We start from the raw sequence: 17,923 nt of genomic DNA, 5'->3' as shown, positions 1-17,923 counted from the left end.
ACTCCTTTTCCATTATAGAGGTAATTGTCTGTTTTGTTTTTATAACTAAAATTTACTTTGGGAGGGCAAGGTTTCAGCATATTGTTCTCTGCTTAGCATCTTAAAAAGTCAAATTTATTTTCCAAAATTTATCTGGTCTTTTTTCATTAATTTTTCTTCTAGAATTTTTTAAACCATTCATCAAGTTAAAACAATTTCTTTAACACTCTGAATAAGATGTGTTTAATTTTAAAAATTAATGTAGATTTTTAAGAATGTCTTCTTTAATGCTAAGTCAAGAAATGACATGTCTTCTTATTCAATCTTTTGTTTCACTCAGTGGAGTTTTAAATTTTTCCTTTATTTGAATCATTCATGTTTGTTGTACACTTGTATCTACATTATATGTTTTTGTTCTTCAGAATGTGATCTATAATCTCATTGTATTCCCAGACTGGTATTTGTAATTTGAAAACCAAATGAAATTTGAAGATTAGTATAAAAAATCTCCCTCATTTTATACTGATTTCCAACAGTTTCTGAGTTGATTTTCTTGATTTATCAAGTATATAATCAATATGATATTAAAAATAATAATTTTGTCCTATCTTTTCTAATTGAAAAAAGGCCTAATGGCTTAATCTGAGGCAACAGAGTTCAATGTCATAAAATGGACGGTAGAAAAATCTTCCTGTAAAGGCAAGGGAGTCTATCTTCCAGGGCTGGTGGAACACACTGGGACTTGCATGCCACAACCAATTTTGCTGTTTTAGCATGAATGTTGGCACAGACAAGACACAAATGAATGAGCACAACTTTGTCTCAATAGAACCCTAGATGTCTGCCAACCTCGGCTTTAGACTATGAACTGTGACATCAGTCAGCCTGGTTCAAATCTAGCTTTCAACCTTTCCTGGGTGAACAGTACTGGGTGCATTTCTTAAGTTTCATTACCTCAGGTTCTTCATATGTGCAAACAACAGTTTCTACATATGACAATTATTGTTGATACTACCATAATCTGTGACAATGAAATGATAATTTTAGTAAGAAAACTACCAGGCACAAATTAAAGAGTCTGTCATTATTATTTTTATTAACTACATCTTGTTTTCTTTTCTAGAGTGCTTTGTCTTTCCTAAAACAATGGTAAAGCAAAGACTGCTTATAAGTACCCTTGCCTTGTTCTGACATTAAGACAAATGCTGCTAGTGTGTTTCCACTAAGCATAGAACTAGTTCTGACTTCATATGTATGTTTATAAAATTAAAGAACTAGTTATCTAATCAAACATTACTAAATCCCTTGATCTATTCATGAAATATCTTCCCTAATATTTAACCAATTTTCCATAGCTGACATGAATTTTATTTGATCATAGTATATTATTAATTTAATTTACTGATAACATTAAATATACTGATACTTCATTAAGTATTTATAATTTTTGTGTCTATGTTCATAAATGAGATTGATGTATATAGTTTTGGGGGCAGATAAGTTTTAAAATTATATTTCAGAATCAGTGTTGTTTGTTTTATAAAAAAAAGAAATTGAAAGGCTTCTAGTTTTTTTTTTTATGTTCTAGGACTATTTAGACAGTGTTAGAGTAATTTGTTCCTTGGAAATTTAAAAGAATTTTAAAAGAATTGATAACTTCTCATCTCCGAGTCTGATACGTTCATTGGAAATACCTCTCTACAAGATTTTTTTTCAAAAAGTGGATAAAAATTACAACATAAAATTCTTTTAAAGCATAAATAAAAAACAAACTATAAACAGATCTTCCACACACATAACAATAAAAAATTCTATAAGATGTCTGCAAATGCCATAATTTCATTCTTTTTCAAGGCGGAGTAATATTTCATTGTGTATATGTCAGCATTTCCTTTATCCATTCATCTGTTGAAGGACACCTAGTTTGGTTCCATAGTTTACCTATTGTAAATAAAGCTGTTATAAACACTGATGTGGCTACATCACTGTTGTATGCTGATTTTAAGTCCTTTGGATATAAACAGAGGAGTTGCATAGCTGGGTTAAATTGTAGTTCTATTCCAAGTTTTCTGAGTTATCTCCATACTGCTTTCCATAATGGTTGTACCCCAATCTGCAGTCCTACCAGCACAGTATGAATGTATCTTTTTTCCCCACATCCTTGCCAAAACTTATTATTGCCTGTATTCTTGATAATTGCCTTTTGGACTGGAGTGAGATAAAATATTAGAATAGTGTTGATTTGCATTACTCTGTTGAAGATGATGAACATTTTTTCATACTTTTGTTGATTGACTGTATTTTGTCTGTGATGTGTCTGTTCAGTTTCTTAGCCCATTTATTGATTGGGTTATTTGTTTCTTTTTTTTTTTTTGGTGTTAGGTTTTTTGAGTTCTTTGTATATCCTGGAGATTAGTGCTCTGAGGTGCATGTGGTAAAGATTTTCTCCTATTCTGTAGGTTCTGTCTTCAGACTATTCAGTTTCCTTTGCTAAGAAGAAGCTTTTAAGTTTGAATCCATTCATTTACTGATTCTTAATTTTAATTCCTGTGCTTTAGGAGTCTTGTTAAGGAAGTCAGGTCCTAAACTGACATGATGCAGATGTGTTTTGAAGGAGTAGTTGTCAAGAGTTTTTTGTCTATAGTTTTTCTTAACTTTGTCCTGTTCATTTTTGCTTCCAAAGAGTCAGGTTGATTTCCAAGTATGTGAATAGCCATGTTAATGCTATGCTTGAAATATGCAAAGTAACCCTAAGGGATTTGTCACTACAAATATATAAAATTGCTTAACAAAGATAAAATCAGTTCCCACATATAAGGAAAATAGAGGTAAATAAAAAGATGAGCATAGACAATCTATAAAAATACATATAAAATTTGGTAATATAAGGAAATACATTTTAATAAACTGAAAATCAGAAAATAAAAACTATGAAAATGCTCAGAACACAGATGTATCTCACTGGTATAGTGCTTGCCTAGTACACTTGAGTCCCTGGGTTTGATCCCCAGCAAATCCCCCACAGAGAAAGAACAACCCTATACCATCACCTGCTCATTTTATCTATCAGATTGATAAAAACCACAGTTTAATATGTTGACAAGGATGCAAAAAATGAATGCTCTCTCACATGTTTTACACTGTAAAGTGGAAAAAAATTTTAGAGGACTATTTGGATGTAACTTGTAAGATTTTAAATGTAAAAAATTTTCAGCATTTCAATTTCTACAAGACTTAAAAAATGAATATGCTCCGAAATATCATCATCCTCATTGTTAAGGCAAATATTTTAAGGCTTACTCTGTTGCTGGGTACTGTTTTAAATACAAAACACCTTTATGAAGTGAGTGATATTTTTATCTCTGTATTATAAGAATTAAACTGAACAAATGAATAACTCATTCAAATTACAGAGCTAGTAAATAAGAAAGCTGGAATTCAAACCTTGACAGTGTGACTCATGAGATACCACTCCAACTACCATATGACACAAGAATGCAAATACTACTACTGACAAAGAAAGATGCAAACACATTTCTGAGTGAAAAGAACTGTCCATGTGTGTGTTTGTGTAATTAAAAAATAAAAGAATGGAAACATTGGCCAAACTGATTAAAGCAGATATCTCTGAGATAAAAAAAAATTCAAGAAATTTATTTAGTTAAGGAAGACTCATGCTTTACTAATGGAATTACATATTATTTTAATATTCTGTGACAAAATGTATTGACTATATACATTTAAAAAAGGACAGGAATAAAATCACAAAATAAATGATGATTTCCAGTAATTTTAAAAAACTTTCTGAATGAATATTTCTGCCCATATTTTCAGAAAAAAGATGTCACATATTTACCTACAATTAGTAAACAAGTTAGTATCATCATCTGCTTGGTTTTGGGGATTGGCTTATCTCACTTAGCATGATATTCTCCAACTGCATCCATTTACCTACAAATGCCATAATTTTATTCTTCTTTATGGCTGAGTAATATTCCATTGTGTATATATACCACAGTTTCTTTATTCATTAATCAATTGTAGTGCATCTAAGTTAGTTCCATAATCTAACTATTGTGAATTGAGCAGCTATGAATATTGATGTGGCTGCATCACTGTAGTATGCTGATTTTAAGTGCTTTGAGTATAGGTCAAGGAGTGGGACAGCTGGGTCAAATGGTGGTTCCATTCCAATTTTTCTAAGGAATCTCCACAGAGTGGTTACACTAATTTGCAACCCTACCAGCAGCGTATGAGTGTACCTTTTTCCCCACATCCTCACCAACACCTACTGTTGCTTGTATTCTTGATGATAGCCATTCTAATAGCCATCTCATTGGGGTGAGATGGACTTTTAGGGTAGTTTTGATTTACATTTCTCTTATTACTAGAGATGTTGAACATTTTTTCATATATCTGTTGATTTCTTGGAGATCTTCTGTGAAGTGTCTGTTCATTTCCTTAGTCCTTTTATTGATTGGGTTATTTGTATTCTTGGTGTAAAGTTTTTGAGTTCCTTGAATGGCGGAAGGATGCATTGTATAGAGGAAAAATAGGGGTGAGGGTAGGAAAAATAACAGACTGATACAAATATCATTATCCTATGTACATGTATGATTACACAAATGGTGCGACTCTACTTTGTGTACAACCAGAGAAACAACAGTTAAACCCCATTTGTGTACAATGAATCAAAACAAATAAAAAAAGAAAATAAGTTAGTATTGAAAGTCAATACTATAAACCAAGCTGCTCTAGTGACATTTGCAACCAAATTTATATTATAAGAAAGCAAGCAACATTTTTCCCAAGGCATCTTCTGTTTCTTAAAACAGGCATTAACATTCAACAAGGTAACAATCAAACAGTTATTAGGTCAAAACCTTGGGCATCAGTTAATATGTGCTATCTTATCAATGATAATAAAACAGCTATTGAAATTAAAATGTCATAACGTTTTACAAACCCCTTATCTCATGACTGAACGATCTGAAAATAACAAACTCCTATGCTAGAAAAACTGCCTTCTAAATGTAAAGAAATCTTTTATTTTTTAAGACACAAAAAGGTTTCAGTGAGCTAGAAGAAAAACCCTCACAAAAACCAAATGTTAATTACACACAATATTTCCAGCCTTATTATTACTCTTAACAAGACGAATGCCAACTCCATTCATGACGTGTTTCACACTATGTTGTGTATTCAATAATCTAATACAAGCCTTCTTGATTTTAACTTATAATACCATTTTTATTGCATTATCAATATAAAAAGAAAATAAGAAATAGTAAGTTCACACCACATCATAAATGCCAAGTCCCAAATAACTTAATCAAGGCCACTGTGTATTCAGGCCTAAAGCTAAATTAAGTGAAAACTTTTTTCTGTGCAATTACTTCCTATCTACTGGCAGATGCTGATTGGATTGAATTACTATAAATATCCTTATGACATTTCTGCTACATTCAAAGGCACTTACATATTTGAGCACACAGTTTCTGTTCTGTACAAATAATTTATACCCCTGACTTATAAGAATTATTTAGATAATATTTAAAAACAATTAACATGGGGCTTGTTATACATAAAGTATTCAACTAAATTTTAATTTAAAAACAAAAAAACCCCTCAAGGAAAAATTCTAAAGCCAAAATAAATAAACCAGTAAATTGCCATATTGGTTTGACACAGTATACTGTGCTAAGTATCTTCTGTAGAAAGATCTAAGAGAAACAAAAGATATGATTTGTGTCCTAGAGAGTTATACTTAAAAATAGATTTTGAGTTGCCAGCTCTTTACTATTAGTCCCAAAGGAGGAAAAAGGAAAATAATAAAAAGAAAATACAATGAAAAGAACAAGCTAGATTCCTATGTACTAATTATAGAAAGTCTATCAGGAAATACTAAATTAATGTTATTTCCAAAGAGATTTTAAATAAAATTTGAAAAAAGAAAACTCCATGGAAAACAAATAACAGAGCTGAAATAGATAAAATAATTATAAACAAATAAATAATTCAAAAATGTCCAAAATACTGAATTGTATTCTAGTAATAGAAAGTTAGAACAAAATTCAGACCAAAATTTTAAAGCATATGAAAGAGCTGAATGAAAACTAATTTCAATTTCTTAAAAACCGTAGAAATAAGATACCAAGGAAGCAAAATCTAGATAGCAAAAAGACAGAGATGTAAAGTGTGCATTCACATTTGTTTTTTCCCTGACAGTATGTACCAGTTCAGGTGGGAAAATGAGCCACAGCTGATTTTGGTGGCCTATATATCATGGGGAACAAAACTGAAAGCCCTGGGTCTATACAAGGTAGAGGGCTTGATAAGCCATACTTAAGACAAATTCAGCTGAGACTCAAAGGGCTATATCTTCAGGGTAAGGATAAATCAGAAATAACCCAGCTCTTCATGTTGTATACTCCAAAATGGCCAAGAACCACAATCCCAATTGTAAGATTACACAAGTCATGGACCCATATTCCTCAAAGTATGTTTTTAAAATATATAAAATTCTCTCTAATGGAACCTCCTAGGACTCATAGTTAGTCCTCTATTCAGATTTTAAACCTAAAGACTTGCATCATACACAGTACTAACAGAAATAAACTCACAGAAATTGGAAATGCTCCATCTAGATATGTTTATCATATTGAAGAAAAATTGGGGGGTTACTGGGGAATTGAATGAAGGGAAACTCCACCGCTGAGTCTTATCCCAGTCCTAGTTTGTATTTTATTTAGAGACAGGGTCTCACTGAGTTGCTTAGTGCCTTGCCATTGCTGAGGCTGGCTTTGAAGTGATCCTCCTGACTCAGCCTACTGAGCTGCTGGGATTACAGATGCGTACCACCCAGTCTAGCTAAAGAAATTTTAAACTGAAGCTTAAAAATATTTTCAGAGAATAATGAGTTATAAAGTGATACCAACATTTTAACAAGTTCTAGAAATTAATAAAATAACTCAAATTATTGATTCAATTGAACTTAATAACAAATTAGGTGTGAGTTACAAAACTAAATGCATTATTCAAAACTGTTCTAACTGAATAAAATGTATTTCATGTATTTAAGTTATACACAATTTTGAAAACTATTACAGAATTTTCTCAGTACCATTTCAGAAAGATTTCTAATTAATTAAGTATAGTAAATTCAACAGCTTCCTCTTAATTAATTTTAATTTTTCTAATTGTTCTATTTACTGGATTTTAGTACAAATGGAACCAAGTGATTTGAATCAAGTAATTCATTTTCACTGTAAAATCTACAAACCCCTAGAATTGTCCTTTTGTTCTAAACACAAGTAAATCCTTTTCTTTTATTTCCCCGATTTTATCTACAAACTAAGACCCTGAATTTTGAACTTTTTTCACAGAATGAGTAGCTTGCATGCTACATTTACATATCAGAACTGAAACTTCAGTCCCTAGTTTAGAGATTGACCACTAAGATTGCTATTACTTTCATTTTATGAGAAAAGATTATGGGTCTCATTTTAGTTTAAAAAATGTTAGTGTTCAATGTCTTTTGCAACAAGTAAGTATGTGACCATGCAGCTTTCATGAAAACTACAAGCTGTATGACCAACTCTTCACTTGTGCTATTTTTCTTGAAAGGTTATTTTTCTCAGCAAAAGAGCTGCTCAACAGAAGGGAATGTCAACAGAATGAAAGGAAATTCATCTAAAGCTGTGTTTTTCTCCCTGATATCTGAATAGTGGTTCCCTAATGTATCTTTTGGCACATTTTACATGAAACTTAGTAATAGTATAATTTGTCTATATAATTCCCCCAATTTCACTGTATTCTTGAGCCCTGAGATTTTTTTCCCCTTTCACACTGATGTATGTTATCCTTACCCCACTGTATATTCACTTAATGCTATTCTCATAAAATATGCAGGTTAAAAATCACTATTTGCCATGAGGTATTTTCTTTTCAGGACTATGAAGAAAACACAATTCAGTAACTATATTGTTTCAAGCTTTGAACATTAAAGAAGACAAAGTAGCTGAAAATTTATTTCTGAAGTTATTTCTCATAACTGTTAATTAAACAGACTGCTTTCTTTAATGATGCTGTAAAATTATGTATTTTATTTGATTACATTCCAGTCTAAATCTTGTGCTGCTTCAAATTCACTAGCTTTTCTTGGGTTTTCAGCTTTAAAATTGCCTCACAGTATGATTGCCTTATAGATTTTATCATGAAATACTAATCATGTTATTTTAATTCAAATGAAATCTTTTTCCAGATATATCCTATGTATCTGAAAGATGCCATATACTTCTTGAGAGGAAAAATAGTCTAATACCTATGTTAATGGCTTGCTTAACTTCACATTCAGAATTTAGAAGATGGTAAATGAGTGAGATGGTAAAGACTTGACTACCTATAATATCTTGGAGAAGTAGTAAAAGAAATTTTAAAAACTGAGGTACATCAATAAAAACTAATTTTCCATTGAACCCAGAGAGGCACATTTTATCTTATGCTACTTCAAAATGTATAAATCAAAATCACAACACATCTGGAAGTGTACTTCAGCTAGTGTCATGAAGTACATGCCCCGATTTTAAGGTACGACTGGATTCAAAAGTTACACCTCATTAGGGATATCATAAATGACAGAATTAAAATTCCTGTGAATTGATGTGCTAACAATATGTAGACAGAATTTTTTCTGGTTATTTTTAATCTTTATTTGTTTAAATATTGATTGTCTACTGTATAAGTCTTGGCCTTTTTCATACTAAATCAGGATTTCTCAACTTCATCATTTTGGGTTTCTTATTCTTTGGAGGGCTGTCCCACACACTATAGAAGATTAAACAGCCCCTTTGACCTAATCCACTAAATGCTAATAATATCTTAAAGGTATGACAATCAAAAATCCTTTTAGATGTTGCCAAATGGCCCCTGGGCAGCAGAACAGACCACCCTTGAAATCATTCCAGTTAGAACAAAATCTTTTTCATCTGGGAATTATCTAAAGACATATAAAGTATTCATTTTTATTATTATAGATATTTCAACAGATGCAAGATACATTTGTTGTTTGTTTTCTATGTATAATTAATTGCTAAAGTCTTCGGCAAATAGAAACCTTTGAATATGTTCTCATATTTGTGTAAAACTTGTTACACAGAGAAAGTACTTAATAGGTTTTACTTCTATAGTTCAATCATCATTTTCTTTTGAGTGTATTCACAGAAAATCTTTGTTTGATGTACTCTTTTCCTTTTCTGTTCAAATGTCTATAATATTCCTCTTAAAAGTAAAAGTTGAAAGGTCAACTTCTCTTGGTACTTATATATAATTGGAACTAGGAACTTATGACCTAATTTCATACATCAAGTATTTGGCCAAGTAAACAAATGCTGTTTATGATTTTTAAAAATTCAAAGTATGAAGTGTTTAACAGGATGATAAAAGTATCTTCAACATGTTGAACCAATAGTAAGGCTCTTACCTACAAGTTACATTTGGATCAGCATTTCTTGAAAGCAGGAGCTCTACACACTTCAAGATCTGTTCTTCAGAGCCACAAGCAGAACATGCAGTCATCAAAACAGTCTGCTTATCTACAATAACCAAGCAAGAAAAAATCCTCGTACTTTAGAAAGTATATCTATGTCGGGGTCTTTAGCCCCCTTGCTCTTCTCGACCAGCAGCAAGGGAAGGGGGTACTCCCCAACAAGGCCAGACCAGGAAAGGTAGGGCTGACTGACTGGGCGGAGGACAATCAGACCCGTCAGTGAGACCAGTCACAGCAGGAACTCATTTATTGAGGAAGTCACACAGCTTTTATGTAGGGTGAAGGCTAGCAAGCACGAGCTGATCATGTTCACAGAACTATTGTTAACCAATCCCTGATGGTGGCCAGATTTATCATCATTAACTTTTGAAACCGAGTTTGAGGCCTTGATCTTGCTCACTCTCCAGGAAGTAAGGAGTCATCCTGAGTTAATTAATGTGTCATTAGTCCCAACATATCTAATTGACTTCCTTACCTTTAAAATATTCTATATAGTTTTTGCACTCTAGAATTCTACAAAATCTCCTCAAATCACTCATAAGATTAAGTCACCAAAACATGAGATCAGGGATGGATCCCTTTCCTCTTCATATTATATGTAAAATGCACTTCTTAACTTACTTCCCCTATTTCCTTTCCTCAAGACAATGAAGTGGTGAAGCACATGACTCTGCCACATTGCCTGAATATGAACAGTTTTTGGTACATTAAATTTTCTTTGCTCAACTTATGATTGGAAAATGAGCTGTACTCTCTGCTTTCACTTCTTTACTTCTCACCCATCTGACAGCTCTTGAAATCTATCTTATATCCTCCCTAATAAAACTGATACAATGGCCACATTCATTGTTTCCTTTTCAGTCCTGTTCTACTTAATCTCTCTAAACTCACCCTGTTCCCTGAAACTATTCTTCCCTTAGTTCCTATGGTATCAATGGGGAAGAGGGTAGACAGAAAAAAAGCAAAAGCAATTTCTCAATTAAGAATCCAGATATTCAAAAGATCACTATAGCCATAGTTTATATTAGTGGTTCACTACAGAGCATAAAATTCTACTCCCAGCTCTGTGACTAAAAAACTGAGTTCAGTGATGTCTTAATATCTCATTAGATCTAAATTATAAGTATGAAATTAATACCTACCCTCTTTACCTGACTTGTACTATCAAAGGCACATAAAAACATTTATGTGTACATTCTAAGAAAAGTCTGAAGAGTTTTAAAACTGTAAGTATTCCTCCAATTACAAGGAGAAGCAGAAAAAGAAGTTTTTGAGCAGAATACTTTCTATCCTTTCAAAATTGCCATTCTTGAATATAGATTTCATTGAATGACATTCTTAAACAACAAAATGAAAAATCTTCTTAAATGTGAAAATAAGAGAAGTTTTTGAAAACATAAAAAATAAACCAGGGAGGGTTTTATAAGTTCCTAATGTACATACAAAAAAAGAATGTGAAAGTTAACTCTAAAATAACACCTATACCTTAATCATGAAGTGAATTCAACTACCTATTAAAAACAAGTTAAACCAGGTACACATATGTATAATCCCAGTGACTTGCAGGTTGAGACAAGAGGATCTCAAGTTTGAGGCCAGCCTTGGAACCTAGGTGACACTTTGTCACAAAATAAAACAATATAAAGGACTGAGAATGTAGCTTAGTGGTAGAGCACTCTGGCTTTAATTGCCAGGACTGCAAAAAAAAAAAAAAAGTGATTTGCTAAATCAATATAACAAACTGGATTTGAAAATATATACTTTTGTTCTTTAAGAACATTCAAAATACTATTGAGTGGAAATCATTTACTAACAAAAACAGAAATAAACATATTAAATAAACTACTTTTGAAAAAACTTTGCATGATATAATTCAAACTTGAGTTTACAATTTCAGTCTTTTGATTTTTTCAACGTATTTTTTCTTCAAAAATTGCCAAATCTATTATAGAAGTCACAAGTACAGAACTATATGCTATAATGAAAACATATCTAGAATCTACCTTTGTGCAAGGAGTTTTTTGAATTAGGCTTCTAATTTGATTGTGCAGATTATTTATACAATTCAACTAATAGGTTATTTTCCAAACTGCTTTAACTTTTTTTTCCTTGCCTAACTGCTGTTTGAGATTAAAAGAATCACAGCAGACATAACCAGTTAAGTTTTCTCAAACATCTTACCCTTATCAAAGCTTGCATTAGCACCTCTGTCCAAAAGGAGCCGAACCATCTCTACATTGGCAACGCTAGCAGCATACATCAGAGGGGTCCATCCATATCGAAAGTTGGAATGCACACTAATGCCTGTCAACACAAAAACAAGTTTTTAAAAGTCCCACCATCAAGTACAAAACAACAACAATAAAAACACTCACTGCAGTGTGTGTAACATATATACGCATAGAGACATACAAAATATAGTTTATTCTATAAGAGGTTTCCTTGGTAATAATGGTCTTAGAAAAAGAGTAATATTGTGACTGATGAACTTGCTAACTTAACTTTCACTATATGTCCTATGTTCTGAGACTTGATCTGACTTTATCAATATAAATATAAAATAGTTTATAGTATAATAGGATTTTCTATGCCACTTCTTTCTCTTAGGGGAGTTGGGATAGGATTCAGAGAGGGAATATGTCTTTTAAATTAGAATATTACACTTGGGCCATATCTAAGATTGCAAATACCACATATTTCCCTAAGATATCCTAACTTTCTCTTCAACACAAAATTTACCCATGGGTGACCAGATAAAACATGAAGCTAAAAAGATAGGTTTAGGTTAGATTATGAAAGCCCTGTTATGAAATACAAACTATATTTTGTGATCCAGGGATTAACATCATTCTATCTGTATTATAAAGGCAACACAGATATATCACTGCTGAGAATGGGGCAGGATGCAGGGAGACCAATTTATGAACATCAAACTAAGGGCAGGGGAAAAAGAGAGGGGGGGGTAAGGAGAGGGAGGTGGGAGGGAGAGAAGGGGGCAGAGGAACACAGAGAGAGAGGGCATGAGCAGGGTGGGGCAGGGGTGTGTATAACAAAAGGACATTCAAAGGTAGTATCATCAGAATTTAACATTACTTTGACAAGGAGTGAAAAAAAGAAGAAATCAAAAATGACTATCAGATTGTACCTTAGAAAAATGAATAATAAGTAGTGAGCTAGAATTCTCTTCACAGATGACATATCAGGACCCAGGTGTAGGAAAAAGTTTCAGAGTGATATAGGGATAGAAAGTAACTAGGACAAAAGACTTTCAAAAGACTCAAAAACCCATATATGCTATCAATTATATCAAGTTCTAATTCTTAAAGAGCCTCCATCACCTTCATTGAATCTCATCCCACTATTCCCAGGACAAATTTTCTTTTCTAAAACAAGTTTCTGCCTATTCTTTCCCAGCCAACACTACTAACACTATACATGCATTCATATTAGTTATTCTGGCCTCTTTCTCCTTATTCAAATTTCATTCAATTTCATTCTTCAAGTAGAAACATAAGTTCCACGACCTGACCACCAAGTCCAACATCTTTTTCATTTGCTAATAATAACAAACATTTGTATATTGTTTATATGTTCTACATTCTTTAATTTATACATTCTCTCATTTCAATTCTCTCTCTCCCCAACAACCCTTTTATATAAATGCATCCATATTTTACAAGGGAGGAAAATGAAGGATAGAAATGTTTGTACCTGGGTCAAGATTTCAGAGCCATTGAGTAGCAGAGTTATTACTCAAAGACTGATCCAATTTGTTTTCAAAAGATTTTACTTTCTACCAAACAATATATCATCTCTAACACAGAAGAAAATCATTTTGCTATATACAATCTCATCTATTTTGTGTGTGAATGTTTTGTAGCTCTAACTAGATGGTAAATAGCTGTTATATTGTTGCATAATTTCAACCATTACAGTGAACAATTTACATTTGCTTATGAAGGTAATTTAAAAATATATTTAATAAACAGAAAAGCAAAATGGAACCCAGGAAAGAATCGTGATGTTTTACATAAACAAAGAGAGGCTCCAAAAGTTTAAGTAATTTTCCTAAGAAACTACACTGAATAGGCAATAAAGCTGGAACAAATATTCAAGGCATTTTTTAATAACATCTAAGGTCAGGCCTCATCCCACCAAAAGCAAAAATACAGGACAGAAAAAAAAAAAGACAACATATACAACTAGAAACAATTCTTGAGAAATATAAACTACAGTAAAGTAAATGCTGAAGAAGAAAACTCAGGGTGGGGTAGGATTAGTCTGAATAGCCCTCTTGAATGATTTGAGAACCGAGGGAAGTTAATTAGCATGGCACGCAATGTGAAGGCAAAAAAATTAAGGCAGGCAGAACTCAAAGTCAACTAAGATATTTAGAACGACGGATATATCAACATCCATTGCGTTTTCATTAGAAAAGCAGCACGAGTCTCTTGAAACAAGGAGTGCTTGTGAACTTAGAAGACTGTGTTCAGTTGACATTACACCTTAACACTCACCAGAATCCAGGAGCTCCTCCACTAAGGAAGTATCTCCAGTGGTCAATGCCTTCTTAAACGTTTCATTCTTTTCTTCTGTAGGCAATGGACTTTTTAATTTCTAAAGAAAGGCAGAAAGTTAACTCCGTGTTAATCGTGTTTCCATTGCCAGGTCAGGAAACAGTGGCATCTGATGAGGGCACGGCAGTCAGGGTCTGGTCCACAGGCACAGCTTGTGCAGTGTCCATACCTAAAAGGAGGGGCAAGGACAGGTCCAAACCTGAGCGAGGAGCTGCCTGAGAGCCAAAGCAGTGCACCCGTGAAAACCACATCTGGGGAACGGAAGGAAAAACGAGGGGTTTGCTTCAGTCCAAATCCCCGAACTTGGAAACGCTGGTGAAAAGGGAAACACCTAAAGAAGATAAAAAGCTTCTGGGTGGGGCCTTGCCTTCGAAAACCGTACACACAAGAGCCCAGTCCTACCTGGGAGGCCGGGTCCAGGTACCCAATCTGCCAGCCTTCATCCTCGCTATCGCTACTCTCCTCTCCGCCAGCCACCGCCACACCCCGGAGTGGGACCACTGCAGTGTCCGCTGCCATGTGCGCCCAGCTGCTCTCCCCTCGCCTGCGCAGTGCGCGTAGGTGGTGCTTGTGCGCAGTGCGCATGCGCACAAAAACCGTGGCGCGGGAAGGCTGGCCTGAGAACGCTGGTACCTAGGCCTCGGTGGAGGCGCGTGGATCTGTGCTTGCCCACTTCTCCGCGGCTCCTACTAACCTAAGGGAGAGCTTGAGGGATGGCAACCCGGCGTGTCTTCCAGGCTGACAGGCTCCTGACTGGAATCCTTTCATGTACTCTCCCGCCTTCCTTATAGAGTATTTGGTGAACTATTTTTTGTGGCAGGAATGCCCGGTTATGGCAGGAGCCGCCAAGACCAGGCTCTCCTGGCCATCCACTGTCCCCCCCATCGCCCGTGACCAGTCCTGCTGCTAACTGTGTGTCCCAGGGAAAGTACTCACGCTGGTGGAGCACCACGCATGCTTGAGATGCCCTCAGACAGTGCGAACCAAGAGGAGCCAGGAGGAGGACCCTCAAGGAATTCTTTACACTTAAGGTGGTGTCAGAGTTAGACACTTTTAGACCATCGGGAATCTTGCCTGCTCTGAAATATAGATGTCAGAGGAAAACTCAGCCAAGAACTGGGGGTGCAGGGAGCAGTGGGTCCAAGGAGCTACAAAGACTGCACAGATTTAAGCAATCAGACAGGAAGTAAATGATTCAAACCCCAGGAGAAAGCAGCCCAAGGTCAAACACACTTTTCAACGTCTGACTTCTTGATGGACTGTTGATAGCACCTTATATTTGCCACTACAGAAAAGTTGATTCATCAAAGAACAGAGCACATTTATATACTAAGATTATTTAAAAGGGAAGTAGCCATGCACCATTCTTTAAAAAGTGCTAAGCAGTACATTTTTTCCTTGAAGATTCTTGGTTACTTATTTACTTCAGAGACTTTCAAAGGTAAGTACTTTTAAGTAAGTTATTTTGGGGTCACTTTTGTCTTTCTAAATGCATTCTAAGTGCATGTTATGGATCTCCAGGTATAGCTAGGCCCAGCTAGGTTTGATAAGACAACATTAAAAACAAACCAAGTTGCCTCATGGAGCTCATATATTTTTAAGTTTATTTTTATTGTAAACAAACGGGATACATCTTGTTTCTCTGTTTGTCCATGAAGTAGAGGCATACCATTTGTGTAATCATACATTAACCTATTGTAAGTTTTTGATTCAGTCTTTTATTTTTTAGAATTCATATTTTAATGAGAAAAAGTATGCAAATAAATGAGACTTTCAGATAGTAAGGGCCCTAAAGGAAATAAACTAGTGTTGCTCAGTTTTTGAAATCAAATCACTTAGGTTGTTTCCCGTGGAATCATTAGTTGTATCTGTGAGCCCCTCAGCAATTTACTTAGCTTCTATCTCTGTACCAGTTAACTTTTCTGTAAAATGGAGATGCTGATAGTGTTCAACAAAAAGAGTTGTTGTGAGGATTAAATTTAAGTAATGGGCTTGAAATAGGGCACATCTCAATGTGAGGTAAATAAATCTTTATCGCGCTCCCTCTGGCCGCAGAGAGAGACACGACAAATGTCTGAAGCTTTGGAAGTTTATTATGCACAGTCCCTCTCCTACACTTCTCTTACTCCCAGCTTCCGCGCACTCCCAGCTTCTCTTCTCTCAGCTTCTTCCAGCTTCCGCGCACTCCCAGCTTCCAGCTCAGCTTCAGCCTCCGCCTCCGCCTCCGCCTCCGCCTCCGCCTCCGCCGCTTCTGCCGCTTCTTCCGCTTCTGCCTCTTCTGCCTCCCTACTCTCCCACCCACCAGGCTTATATACACTTCAACCAATCAGGGGAGAGTACACGAGGTAAACGCGGACAGCTGCAAGCATAGGATGGGTACACGAGGGGGGCATGCTCTAGTCACATCGTTAACTAGCCAATCATTGGAATTCGCTGGTTGTTTACTGTATAGCTGGCCGCTTTTGGCTCAGCGTCAGACCCATCTTGACCATGCCCAAGGCTGGGGGTCCTGGAAACCCCGACAAATCTTAACTATTATCATTGAAAGTTTAGTTAAGGTACTTAAAGCCTGAACAGGGTCCCAAATGACAAAAAGTTGTTAGTCATAAAACATGGGAGAGTAAAGCTTGACTGAAAGTGGAGATGTATAGGCAAGGCTGTAAAGCAGGAAAAAGTTGAGACCCAGGTCTAGAACCATGATGGATAAATGAGACTCCAAAATGGCAAAGTTTAAGGATGTACTCACTAACAAATGCGATGAGGGCCCCCTTAAATCTCAGTCACCTTTATCTGTAGATTCAACCAATCAAAGATAGGAATTTTAAATTTCAAAAATTGCTTCTGTGCTTAATATTTATAGTCTTTACTCCTTGTCATTATTCCCCCCAAAGTATGATATTGCACTTATTTATATGGTAGTGTTATTGAACTAGATATTATAAGTAATTTAGAGAAGATATAAAGTATATGGGAGGGTGCTCTTTGATTTTATGCAAACAGTCTACCATTGCCTTTTTTATAAAGGAATTGAGCATACACAAATTTTGGACCCAGGAAATCTTGGAATGTATTCTCCTTATATACCAAGGTACAGCTACAATACTTACAGCTAAAATTCATGTAGCATTTACAATGGCTAGAGACTATTCCAAGCATTTTATATATACTAACCTTGTGTCAGTTAGGAATACTTTCAGCTGCAAGTGACAATATGCAATAATATTCACTTATATGATTTTTTTTGTGTCAAAGTAGTTTGATAGCTTGTATTAGTTCAGTTCACAATAATTTATCACTGCATCTCCTCCATTCTCTTTGTCTTGTCCTTGTAGTTGCAAGATGTCTCAATCTCAAGTCACGTTTTGTGTTAAAGATAAGAAAAAGGAAGAAAAGATGGTCCCAGCTACATCTCTCCCCTTTTATCAGGTAAACAAAACCTTTCTTATAAACTTCAATAATTGTCTGTGTTGGTCTCCTTTGCTGGCATTGTTACCTGGCACCCAAGTAGTGAGAGGGGTTGGGAAATCAGTCATCACACTTCTTGAGCTTTTATAGTGGAATAGGTTGGGAATGGGTCTTGGATTTGACAGCCAACAGTGACTGCCATGAGTCCATGCAATCCTTTTGAAAAGCCTATCAGATGGGTACTTTTATTACAGTTTTACAAATGATAAACTAAGAAAGATAAATTTAAAAATTTGATCAAATTCACAAAACTAAATAGTATAGAGTTGGAAATCAACTCATGATGCCTGCCTCCAGAATCTACTTTGTTCTTAGCCAATCTTCTACAGTGTGGAAAAAAAATCCATAGACATAA

At 34.9% G+C, this 17,923-nt stretch overlaps 1 protein-coding gene across 1 annotated transcript in view; it reads right to left on the bottom strand.

The window, feature by feature from the left end:
* Nucleotides 1-14,688, bottom strand: part of LOC124973166 (ankyrin repeat, SAM and basic leucine zipper domain-containing protein 1-like) — a 39,541-nt gene extending 24,853 nt beyond the window's left edge. Inside the window, exons 1-4 of the mRNA XM_047537276.1 lie at nt 14,506-14,688; nt 14,044-14,143; nt 11,708-11,830; nt 9,461-9,572 (exon numbers count right to left, since the gene is read on the bottom strand). Of these exons, the coding sequence (XP_047393232.1) occupies nt 9,461-9,572; nt 11,708-11,830; nt 14,044-14,143; nt 14,506-14,688 (518 nt within the window). The remainder of the gene's footprint in view (nt 1-9,460; nt 9,573-11,707; nt 11,831-14,043; nt 14,144-14,505) is intronic.
* Between the last annotated feature and the right edge of the window lie 3,235 nt (nt 14,689-17,923).

The sequence above is a fragment of the Sciurus carolinensis genome (genome assembly GCF_902686445.1).
Source record: "Sciurus carolinensis chromosome 14 unlocalized genomic scaffold, mSciCar1.2 SUPER_6_x, whole genome shotgun sequence".
Lineage (NCBI taxonomy): Eukaryota > Metazoa > Chordata > Mammalia > Rodentia > Sciuridae > Sciurus > Sciurus carolinensis.
This window is presented reverse-complemented; position numbering and strand designations above follow the sequence as displayed.